Source organism: Bos javanicus, chromosome 10 (genome assembly GCF_032452875.1).
Source record: "Bos javanicus breed banteng chromosome 10, ARS-OSU_banteng_1.0, whole genome shotgun sequence".
Taxonomy (NCBI): Eukaryota; Metazoa; Chordata; class Mammalia; order Artiodactyla; family Bovidae; genus Bos; species Bos javanicus.
The window spans coordinates 67,561,663-67,574,014 of NC_083877.1; the positions used below are offsets into that span (position 1 = coordinate 67,561,663).

The 12,352-nt window shown below is 36.8% G+C and overlaps 1 protein-coding gene across 17 annotated transcripts in view; it reads left to right on the top strand.

Moving 5' to 3' along the window:
- KTN1 (kinectin 1) overlaps positions 1 to 12,352 on the top strand; it is a 112,785-nt gene that overhangs the window by 37,209 nt on the left and 63,224 nt on the right. For all 17 annotated transcript variants that reach the window (XM_061428970.1, XM_061428968.1, XM_061428973.1 and 14 more), the window contains 3 exons: positions 299 to 429; positions 9,641 to 9,757; positions 11,570 to 11,710. In XM_061428970.1, coding sequence (XP_061284954.1) covers positions 299 to 429; positions 9,641 to 9,757; positions 11,570 to 11,710 — 389 coding nt within the window. The remainder of the gene's footprint in view (positions 1 to 298; positions 430 to 9,640; positions 9,758 to 11,569; positions 11,711 to 12,352) is intronic.

The following is a 12,352-nucleotide window of genomic DNA, read 5'->3' on the forward strand; positions in this document are numbered from 1 at the left end:
ATAACTGAATCACTTTGCTCTATGGCAGAAATTAGCATAACGTTGTAAATTAACTATATACTTCAATTAAAAAACATATTCTGCAGTTTGAGCAAATTTTTAGTTAATTATTCAGTATTAAAGATGATAAGCACTTTTTCCCCCTCTCTTAACTAGAGCATTTATGTTGTTTGACCTGAAATGTAAGTCTATTTTCTCTTGGTTATTGACTTTCTGGGTCAAGAATTCTTGGTGCTTTACCTTTGCTGTCTTATCATGTATCTTCTAAATGTTAATTTCTTTTTTTCCCTCTTTTAAGAAAATGCTGAAGTAAAATTTAAAGATTTTCTTCTGTCCTTGAAGACTATGATGTTTTCTGAAGAAGAGGCCCTTTGTGTTGTAGACTTGCTAAAGGAAAAGTCTGGTGTGATACAGGATGCTTTAAAGAAGGTAAGCGTAGTTTTGCTTATGAGCCTATTTGAGAGCAGTGATTAGAAGTTCACCAAGCAAGACTTCTGCTAGAGCAATAAATTATAATCTATTCCAATCTTATACCCCAGTAACACTTAGTCACATTTAAAAGTTCTGGAATGCCTTCAGAAGTTATTTCATGTATCCATACTAATCAAATTACCTATTTAGTTCAAACAGGTATCCGAGTCATCTGAGGTTTGACAAAAATGAATTGCTTATAATAAATAAGATGATTTATATAACTTTAAAGTCATTTGGCACATGGCTAAGTTGTACCTTGCTTTGTTGTGAATGTAAATACTGAAAGCAAGGTCAGGTGATTTCTGGATAACATGGAATGTTTTTATGATTGAAGGTAGCACCATTCAAAGCATCTGGGAATCTTTTTCTTGTGTGTGTATGAGATATTACTTTTTTTAAAGTAAATGCTTTGAATGATAAAATCATTGCTATGACTGACTAAAACTTGAAAAAATCCATTAAGCTGCTATTTCTCATTTTATTATATTCAATATTATATCATGTGTACTATGGCATATTGCAGAAGGTGACAAGTTTTTAAGTGTTACTTGTGTGAGATAAGATGACATGGTATCTGGTGTTCAATATTAGATAGTGGACTTAACCATTCTTAGGGCTTCCTTGGTGGGCCAGACGGTGAAGTCTGCCTGCAGCGTGAGAGACCAGGATTTGATCCCCAGGTTGGAGAAGGAAATGGCAACCCACTCCAGTATTCTTGCCTGAAAAATCCCATGAATGAGAAACCTGGTGGGCTACAGTCCATGGGATTGGAAAGAGTCAACTGAGCAACTAAAACTTTTTTTTTTTAAGCACACATACTCCTAACATGTTTCTGCTTTAAAACCTTTAATGGCTTCCATTTTTTCTTAAAGACCACCCTGGTTGAAACCATGACTTCTCTTTTGATTACTGTCAGTATTCTCCTAATTGATGTTTCTGTATTCCCTTGTAGCCTTCTAATCTATTTTTTCTACACAGTTCCAAGGTAACCTCTAAGGGTAAATCAGGTTATATTGTTCACTGCTTTAAAAACATTTTGGATATCTTTCTCTTTGCACTTAAAACATAATCTAGATTCCTTCAAAGGCCTATGTCTGTCTATCTCTGTAGCCTTATCTCATGATATTTTCCTCATCCTCTCATTAAAGCATACCAAATGTTCTCTTCCGTCTGGGTTGTCATAAAACCCCTAAGCCCTTACCCTCAAACTTCTTCCTTTGTTTAATTCCTCCTTCAGTTTTCCATTTAAATATCATTTCCTCATTTAAGGCTAATTTGAATTCCTAGTCTAAATTATTCTCCCTCATAGACTTTCTCCTAACATCTAAATTTTTTTGTCATAGCATTTGTGATGACATTATGTCTGTCCATATTTCCAAGTATCTGTTGACAATGTTTTACAAATCTGTGGCATTTTACAATGTAGTATGCTTATTAGTCTCCATGTGGTGCCAGCACTGGTTCAGAGTAAAGGATGTGTTCAGGGCTCCTCAGAATAAGTGTGATAACTGTTTGACTTTGTATCCAAAGTCAGATAATTCTCTTGCAAGGAACTTTCTTGCAAGTGTATATCTTAATATATCTTTAAAGAGTTCTTAGAGGTTTAAGAAAATCTCCTAGCAGGGAAGAACCTCCAGCTGAAGTTAGTTACTAACTGTTTGAAATTACTCCTTTTTAAAATTAATTGGTTCAGGTTTTTCTCTTTTGGCTAAGGCTGTGGTTGGTGGTTTATGGGTGCAAGAATAGACATTTTATTGCTTGGGACAGCTTTGAACTCTAGAGATTAGTCAGACTCCCCTTGATAGCTGAGAAGGCAGGCTGAGAAGGAGGTTGGGAATTGTTAAAGATAATGTTTTGAAATAGAATGAACATTTTGAAACTTTACATTTTTTTCCTTTTTCTTGGAACCTTTGGCTTTCAATTAAATCTTGTTCTGGCTTTCTCAGGGAGTGGTTCTATTCTTATCTTCAGGGACTCAGTGCCCTTGTAGATCCCCTGTATCAGGAAAAGACTAGGTGAGTTTAATTACTCTCTTTTCATGTCATAAAAATTGAGTCTTGGTCAGACCTTTTAGTAGATTTCAAGATCCTGGATATAGGTGAATATTCACAAATAATAAAGACCACCTCAGAGAAAGGGAGAAGATAAATGCAGGAATACAAGCATAGGTGTGGGATAGAGATAGAGGAGTTAGAGGACTTGCTGACTGATTAGATATGGTGCTAAAGAAGAGTCTAGAATGAATGTTTGTTTTTGTTCTGGAGTAACTGGGTAAATTATGGTGAAAATGGTTATTCATGAATACATTGCAGAAGAAGAGAGAGCAGAGGGTTTTGAAAATTTTTAGGGAGTTGTTTTAGGCATACTTTGGAACTTTTAAGTGGTTATAATCATTTCACAGTTGAATATATATTTCTGTGGAGTTGAAAATAGCTTGCATCGGGAGTAGTTTCGAAAAGTAATCAACTGTCATCAGTACATACAGGGGATGTGTGTTAGCCCAGAGAGGATGTGTGGAGAGGTAAGAAAGCTCAGGAATGAACCTTGAGAAGCATCAATATTTAAAGGTCAAGGAAAGCCACCACAGAGGATACTGAGAGAGAAAACACCAGGAAACAGTGGAATCACAGATGCTTAGGAAGGGTAGAGAGTTCAGCAGTGGTGGTAAAAATCACCAGTGACATGCTTTAGAGCGATCAGGGAGAATAAGGATTGAAAAAATGGATTTGATATCCTTAGTAAAAGCACTTCCATTGTACTACTAGACTGTAAATAAGTCGTGGATGACTAAGGACGGTGACAGTATCCCCTTTGAATAAGCATAGATGGGAAGAGGAAAACAGAGAAGAAGCTAGAGGGGTTTTACAGAGTTGTAGAGGAGATGTTCTATGTATGTATGTACACATACATACCTATACTCTAAACATAAAGCAGAAGTGTCTTATAACTTAAACACAAAGGCGTTTTGTGTTTAAAAACTTTGTGTTTAAGTTATAAGACACTTCTGCTTTATGTTTAGAGTATAGGTTAAGATCCTGGGCTATAGGGCCACATTTCTTAAGATTCACATCTATATGTTACTACTTTGAGCTTTGTGGCTTTAGATAAGTTACTTAACCTCAGTGCCTCACTTTCCTTGTTTTTAAAATGGGAATGATAATAAGGTTTTGAGAATTAAATGAGATATTCACAATAGATGCTTAAAGTTCTAGCATAAAGTAATTGCTCAAAAATGTTAATTGCATGTGATAAATAGTAAGAAAATAAGTAAAATGTATTTAAGTTTTAGTTGATTATTAATTTCCTCATTTGGCCTTTAAATATATTTGCCTTCATTATGTGATTTCTTCCAATGCAAACTTATTAACTATTTGGCCGCATGTTGTACAATAAGAGGAAGTCTATTTAAAATTTTTCCTACTTTCTCTTTTCATTTCCTATCCACTTTTTAAAATTATAGCATTTGTTTATAAGATACTTATATATTTAATGTTTGTTTTGTGACTGTACCTTTTATGATTGTTTCAGTCTTAATTCTACAGCTTAATGGTGGGTTCAAAGCTTGATATCAGTTCTTTTGTCATAAACTTATTTATTTAATGTGGCTTTGCATTGACTCTTGTATAAATATTCCCTTGGACAAAGCATGTCTTTTCAATCCGGAGATTCAGTGTCCCTTAAAAGAATTGAAATAGTGGAGGTGATGGAATTCCAGTCGAGCTATTTCAAATCCTGAAAGATGATGCTGTGAAAGTGCTGCACTCACTATGCCAGCAAATTTGGAAAACTTAGCAGTGGCCACAGGACTGGAAAAGGTCAGTTTTTATTCCAATCCCAAAGAAAGGCAATGCCAAAGAATGCTCAAACTACCTCACAATTGCACTCATCTCACACGCTAGTAAAGTAATGCTCAAAATTCTCCAAGCCAGGCTTCAGTAATACGTGAACCGTGAACTTCCTGATGTCCAAGCTGGTTTTAGAAAAGGCAGAGGAACCAGAGACCAAATTGCCAACATCCACTGGATCATGGAAAAAGTAGGAGAGTTCCAGAAAAACATCTATTTCTGCTTTATTGACTATGACAAAGCCTTTGACTGTGAGGATCACAATAAACTGTGGAAAATTCTGAAAGAGATGGGAATAGCAGATCACCTGACCTGCCTCTTGGGAAATTTATATGCAGGTCAGGAAGCAACAGTTAGAACTGAACATGGAACAACAGACTGGTTCCAAATAGGAAAAGGAGTACGTCAAGGCTGTATATTGTCACCCTGCTAATTTAACTTATATGCAGAGTACATCATGAGAAATGCTGTGCTGGATGAAGCACAAGCTGGCATCAAGACTGCCGGGAGAAATATCAATAACCTCAGATATGCAGATGACACCACCCTTAAGGCAGAAAGTGAAGAGGAACTAAAAAGCCTCTTGATGAAAGTGAAAGAGGAAAGTGAAAAAGTTGGCTTAAAACTCAACATTCAGAAATCTAAGATCATGGCATCTGGTCCCATCACTTTTGGGAAATAGTTGGGCAAACAGTGGAAACAGTGTCAGACTTTATTTTTTTGGGCTCCAAAATCACGGCAGATGGTAACTGCAGCCATGAAATTAAAAGACGCTTACTCCTTGGAAAGAAAGTTATGACCACCATTTCACACCAGTCAGAATGGCTGCGATCCAAAAGTCTACAAATAATAAATGTTGGAGAGGGTGTGGAGGAAAGGGAACCCTCTTACACTGTTGGTGGGAATGCAAACTAGTACAGCCACTATGGAGAACAGTGTGGAGATTCCTTAAAAAACTGGAAATAGAACTGCCTTATGATCCAGCAATCCCACTGCTGGGCATACACACTGAAGAAACCAGAAGGGAAAGAGACACGTGTACCCCAATGTTCATCGCAGCACTGTTTATAATAGCCAGGACATGGAAGCAACCTAGATGTCCATCAGCAGATGAATGGATAAGAAAGCTGTGGTACATATACACAATGGAGTATTACTCAGCCATTAAAAAGAATACATTTGAATCAGTTCTAATGAGGTGGATGAAACTGGAGCCTATTATACAGAGTGAAGTAAGCCAGAAGGAAAAACACCAATACAGTATACTAACGCATATATATGGAATTTAGAAAGATGATAACAATAACCCTGTGTATGAGACAGCAAAAGAGACGCTGATGTATGGAACAGTCTTATGGACTCTGTGGGAGAGGGAGAGGGTGGGAAGATTTGGGAGAATGGCATTGAAACATGTAAAATATCATGTATGAAACGAGATGCCAGTCCAGGTTCAATGCACGATACTGGATGCTTGGGGCTGGTGCACTGGGACGACCTGGAGGGATGGTATGGGGAGGGAGGAGGGAGGAGGGTTCAGGAGGGGGAGCACATGTATACCTGTGATGGATTCATTTTGATGTTTGGCAAAACTAATACAATTACGTAAAGTTTAAAAATAAAATAAAAAAAAAAAAAAAGTTATGACCAATCTAGATAGCATATTCAAAAGCAGAGATATTACTTTGCCAACAAAGGTCCGTCTAGTCAAGGCTATGGTTTTTCCAGTGGTCATGTATGGATGTGAGAGTTGGACTGTGAAGAAAGCTGAGCGCCAAATAATTGATGCTTTTGAACTGTGGTGTTGGAGAAGACTCTTGAGAGTCCCTTGGACTGCAAGGAGATCCAACCAGTCCATTCTGAAGGAGATCAGCCCTGGGATTTCTTTGGAGGGAATGATGCTAAAGCTGAAACTCCAGTCCTTTGGCCACCTCATGCGAAGGGTTGACTCATTGGAAAAGACTCTGATGCTGGGAGGGATTGGGGGCAGGAGGAGAAGGGGACGACAGAGGATGAGATGGCTGGATGGCATCACTGACTCGATGGACGTGAGTCTGAGTGAACTCCGGGAGTTGGTGATGGACAGGGAGGCCTGGTATGCTGCGATTTATGGGGTTGCAAAGAGTCAGACACGACTGAGCTACTGAACTGAACTGGATCTTTTTTGCCTGTTGTCTTTATTTTTAAATGGTTGTCTAAGGAGGCCTTACAAATAGCTGAGAAAAGAAGAGAAGCTAAAGGCAAAAGAGAAAAGGAAAGATATACCCATTTGAATGCAGAGTTCCAAAGAATAGCAAGGAGAGATAAGAAAGCCTTCCTCAGTGATCAGTGCAAAGAAATAGAGGAAAACAATAGAATGGGAACAACTAGAGATCTTTTCAAGAAAATTAGAGATACCAAGGGAACATTTCATGCAAAGATGAGCACAATAAAGGACAGAAATGGTATGGACCTAAGAGAAGTGAAGATATTAAGAAAGGGTGGCAGGAATACATAGAAGAACTATACAAAAAGATCTTCATGACCCAGATAATCACGATGGTGTGATCACTCACCTATAGCCAGACATCCTGGAGTCTGAAGTCAGATGGACCTTAGTGGAGGTGATGGAATTCCAGCTGAGCTATTTCAAATCCTAAAAGATGATGCTGTGAAAATTCTGCAGTCAACATGCCAGCAAATTTGGAAAACTCAGCAGTGGCCACAGGACTGGAAAAGGTCAATTTTCATTCCAATCCCAAAAAATGGCAATGCCAAAGAATGTTCAAACTGCTGCACAATTGCACTCACCTCACACGCTAGCAAAATAATTCTCAAAATTCTCCAAGCAAGGCTTCAACAATACGTGAACTAAGAACTTCCAGATGTTTAAGCTGGATATAGAAAAGGCAAAGGAACCAGAGATCAAATTGCCAACATCCATTGGATCATAGAAAAAACAAGAGAGTTCCAAAAAAACATCTGCTTTTTTGGCTACACTGAAGCCTTTGACTGCGTGGACACAACAAACTGTAGAAAATTCTTCAAGAGATGGGAATCCCAGACCACCTGACCTGCCTCTTGAGAAATCTGTATGCACGTCAAGAAGCAACAGTTAGAAGTGGAAATGGAACAATGGACTGGTTCCAAATTGGGAAAGGATTACATCAAGGCTGTATATTGTCACCCTGCTTATTTAACTTCTATGCAGAGTACATCACGCGAAATGCTGGGCTGGATGAAGCATAAGCTGGAATCAAGATTGCTGGGAGAAATACCAATAAACTCAGGTATGCAGATGACACCACCCTTATGGCAGAAAGCAAAGAAGAACTGAAGAGCCTCTTGATGAAGGCAAAAGAGGAGAATGAAAAAGCTGACGTAAAATCCAACATTCAAAAGACGATCGTGGCATCCAGTCACATCACTTCATGGCAAATAGATGGGAAACAATGGAAATAGTGACAGACTTGATTTTCTTGGGCTCCAAAATTGCTGAGACGATGACTGCAGTCATGAAATTAAAAAACGCTTGCTCCTTGGAAGAAAAACTATGACGAATCTAGACAGCATATTAAAAAGCAGAGACGTTACTTTGCCAACAAGGGTCTGTCTAGTCAAAGCTATGGTTTTTCCAGTAGTCATGTATGGATGTGAGAGTTGGACCATAAAGAAAGCTGAGCACCAAAGAATTGATGCTTTTGAACGGTGGTGTTGGAGAAGACTCTTGAGAGTCCCTTGGACTGCCTGGAGATCAAACCAGTCAATCGTAAATGAAAATCAGTCCTGAATATTCATTGGAAGGACTGATGCTGAAGCGGAAGCTCCGATACTTTGGCCACCTGTTGGGAAGAACTGACTCACTGGAAAAGACCCTGATTCTGGGAAGGATTGAGGGCAGAAGGAGAAGGGGGCAACCAAGGATGAGATGGTTGGATGGCATCACCGACTCCATGGACCTGAATTTGAGCTACCTTCAGGAGCTGGTGATGGACAGGGAAGCCTGGCATGCTGCAGTCCATGGGGTCGCAAAGAATTGGACACGACTGAGGGACTGAACTGGATCTTCTTTACCTGTTGTCTTTATTTTTCATATTTTGGTCATAAAAAAAGATAAAGCTTTTGGTTTATTTCTTATTTTTGTTTACTTCTCTACACGGTGAACTCTGTCTTCTACTATGTTTTCAGCAACACATCTTTTTCTGTTTGCTGCTTCTAATTGGATTATATATCTCTTATGGTTTTTTATTTCTACTTTGGGTTTTGCCAACTCATATTTCATCTCATTCTGTGGTCTTATTTTCTTCTGAATTATTTCTTGTGAGGTCTGTTCCTTCCTCTTGTTTTCAAAAATTGTTGGTATGTTAGACTTTAAAAAGTCATGGTGATCTTTTTTAATCACAGTTTTTGTCTGTTCTTGACCATATTTTTAGAGTTATTTTTTTGCACTTGGGATTTGGTTTTTCTTATTGCTTTTCTTGCTGTTTTCTCATATCTTACATAGACCCTGTTTTATTTCTTTTTCATTGATACTCCTTTTCCAATGATAAGTGTTTCTCTTGCATCATCTCTGTGGCTGGAGGTTGATAATGAAGGGCCAAGGCCCACAGTTCTCCTTGGGCTATGAGTCTTTCCTTCTCAGATAAAAAACTTCATTCACTACAGCGTATCTCACTGTAGAGAATCTCTCGTAACTGCCTCACTGTTTAGCTGCCCTCTTTGAATTAGGTTTATCTGTCTAATATCTTCTATATTTCTACTTCTGCTTCTTGAGACCTCCTAGCAAGAAAATTCCTACCTTCTATCTTTGTTCTTGTGCCTAATACCAAATTGGGGATTGCTGGTTTTACCTTTCAGTGTAAGCTTGTTAACTTCAGAGATCTATGTAACCCATGGCATCTCTGTAGTCTTGGGTATATTCCGGCTGGGTTGCTGAGCATCTGCTTTGATCTCCACTACTTTTGGCAGTCTTTCTGATATTATGCTTTGACATTACAGTTGATTGTTTTATTGTAGTTCAGTTTGCATAGGTTTCATGTTCCTTTTTTTGATCTTTTAGGAGGGAGAGAGTACTGTCTTGACTTTGTGTTTAAAAATGGAAGTCTATCATTCTTTGTAAAAATCTGTTTCTTGATTGATATGTGTCCTATTGTATACATCAGAACATGTAATGATATAGCGATTTTTCCAAATGATATTTCACTGACAGTGTTTGTCAGTCATTCTATTTTATATAGCGAACTCTGCCTTGGCCTAAGAACACTTCATATCAGATAGTTCATTTTCATAAAATTCATTAGCCATTGTTAATTATTAACAATTCTGTATTGATTTCTCAATTGTAGTACAATAAAGGAGAGTTGACTGCACTTGTTCATCAGCTTCAAGAAAAAGACAAGTTAGTGACTGCTCTGAAGGAAGATGCTGCCTCTATGAAGGATCGGTGTAAGCAGTTAACCCAGGTGAAGACATGCTTGTATTTAAGGGTTATACTTTCTGAATCAGAGGCAGTGAAGGATTTTAGAAATTGTTTATAATTCCTCATTTATCTGTGTAATTTACACCCAGTGAAAGTAATTTTCTTTTAGAATTTAAGTGGTGGAAATACCACTATTTCATGGTATTATATCCTATAGTCAAATTGTGAATTTAAAATAGCAGTACTTTTAGGTATACTAATTTCAGAATAATGGAACTATCTGGACACTGGGAGCATGTTTCAATTGGTTTTGACCTAGAATTATTCTATAGAAGCACAAAACTCAGTGTGATCTTGTTTAAATCCAATTTATTGGATAAATGTGAAACTCTTACATAGGTAGTTTTTAATCAGTGAAGTTCTTTAAACCCTTTTTACTCTGAGAAGTTTTTAAAAAAAATCTTTTAAAAAAATATAAAAGTACAGACTTCCAGTTATAAAATATGTAAGTCCAGGGGAGGTAATATACAGCATGGTGACTATAGTTGTTAATACTGAATTGTATATTTGAAAGTCGCTAGAAGAGTTATCACAAGAAAAAATTTGTAACTACGTGTGGTGATAATGTTAACTAGACTTATTGTGGTGATGATTTAGCAATACATACAAGTACTGAATCATTATATACTCGAAACTAATGATATTCTGTGTCAGTTACATTTTAAAAGATCATGTAGACTGAGGACGTAATTGAAATTCTATAGTAAATGTAGTCTCATTTTTCCTGAAGTGCTTTTTCTCCTTTTAGGTGTTAAATACAGTAGAGTAAATGAAGTTTATTTCACTGTCATTTATGTAGCTACTTGATTACATTATGAGAATGGCCTCATTTGAATATAGAATCTTTTCTGTGAATTTAAGGTGAATAAAAGTCAATGGAAAACAGATTAAGATTAATCAATTATGACTGCTAAAATAAGTATTTCTATAAGGTTAGAGACTATAATTTTCTGATTATTTTTAAAATTAGAAAAAGAATCTGTTTACTTTTGTGTAACTCATTGAGTTATATACTTAAGATGTGTTGTGTATGCTTTTCCTAAATGTATTATGTACATCAGTAAAACAATTTGCACATGTAAATAAACTCGTGCTAATGGGCAGCTCTTAGTTAAGTGAATATCTTAAAGTTTATCAAGCCGTTTCTTAGAACAGAGGAAATGGACTGATCATACCTGCAGGTAACTTTAAAGTTGCTTGGCTTTCTTGCATTTTAGTAATTAATATTTCTTCTAGGGGTTCATAATACTTGCAACACAAAACAAAATCACTCTTTTAATGTTTGACTTGGGAAGATAATAAAACTTTCTGAGTTTTACTTTCCCTATTCTGCTATAAACATATCCTTATCTCTTCCTATAGGAAAGAGACTTTTCTCTTCTTGACGATTTTTTTTTTCCTGGGGGCCTTTTCTGTACTCCAGAAAAGAGCTGGTACCTGGAAATAATGAAGAATTAACTGGTTTGCTTTAAAAATGTTCTTTTTTATAATCAAGTTACATGTAGGATTTAATCCCACATTCAGCTCATTAACTGTTAGACCAAAAGTACATTTGAAATATGAGTAAACAGAGCAGCTAAGTGTTTTATGAAGGGAATTGGTATAAAGAGCAGGTAAGATGTAGAAGACAATTTTTTTTTAAACCTTTGACCTTGGTTTTTAAGCAAGTACTTATTTCAGAATTCATGATTGTTTTGCTGACATCTTTTTTTTACTGATGTTAAATATGTTTTCTTAGTAAAATCTTGTTCTTATTTTTTTAAGTATTTTTTTTTTTCCTGATTTACTCTTCTAGGAAATGATGGCAGAAAAAGAAAGAAGCAGTGTGGTTATAGCAAGGATGAAAGATCGGATTGGAACGTTAGAAAAGGAACATAATGTGTTTCAAAACAAAATGCATGTCAGTTATCAAGAGACTCAACAGATGCAGATGAAGGTATATTTTTGTTCTTTGAAAAGTTAAGTGAAAGTAAAGTTAGAATGTAATATTTTATTCCACATTTCTTTGAATACAAAATTAAATAGTTGTATTCATTTTATTAGCAAACTTAAGTGCCCTGTGCTGGCTTTGATATAAATGTTTAATTAAACTGGCTCCCTCTCCTTAAGTAAGCAACTTTTTTAGGTGGGTAGGCTGGAAGCTGACAAGTAAATACTCTGTTACAATAGAGGTAAGTAAGCATCTGGTGCTTTGGAACAATGGAGATGAGAGGTGGGGAACAGAAGGAGTGTTAGGGAAGACTTGTTAGCAATGATAAAACAGACTTTGTTGATTCTTTGGAAACAATTAGGCATTGTTAGGAAAGAGTGAAGGAATGGGCACTGGGTATAAGGCTTATTACCCAGTGAAATTCCTTCCCATCCCGAGAGATTGGTGGTTCAGTAGGTCTCTTTTGGGGCCCAGGACTGAGCTTTTTAATGAGTGCACTCCAGGTATTTTTGATATAGGTTGTCTAGAGATAACAGCTTATGAGAAATATGGTGATGGTTGTGGTATTTGGCATTCAGGGCTGGAATGAAGAGATCTAGAGAAATAAATAAAGGTCTTGTATACCTGAAGACATGTCAACAGACATGA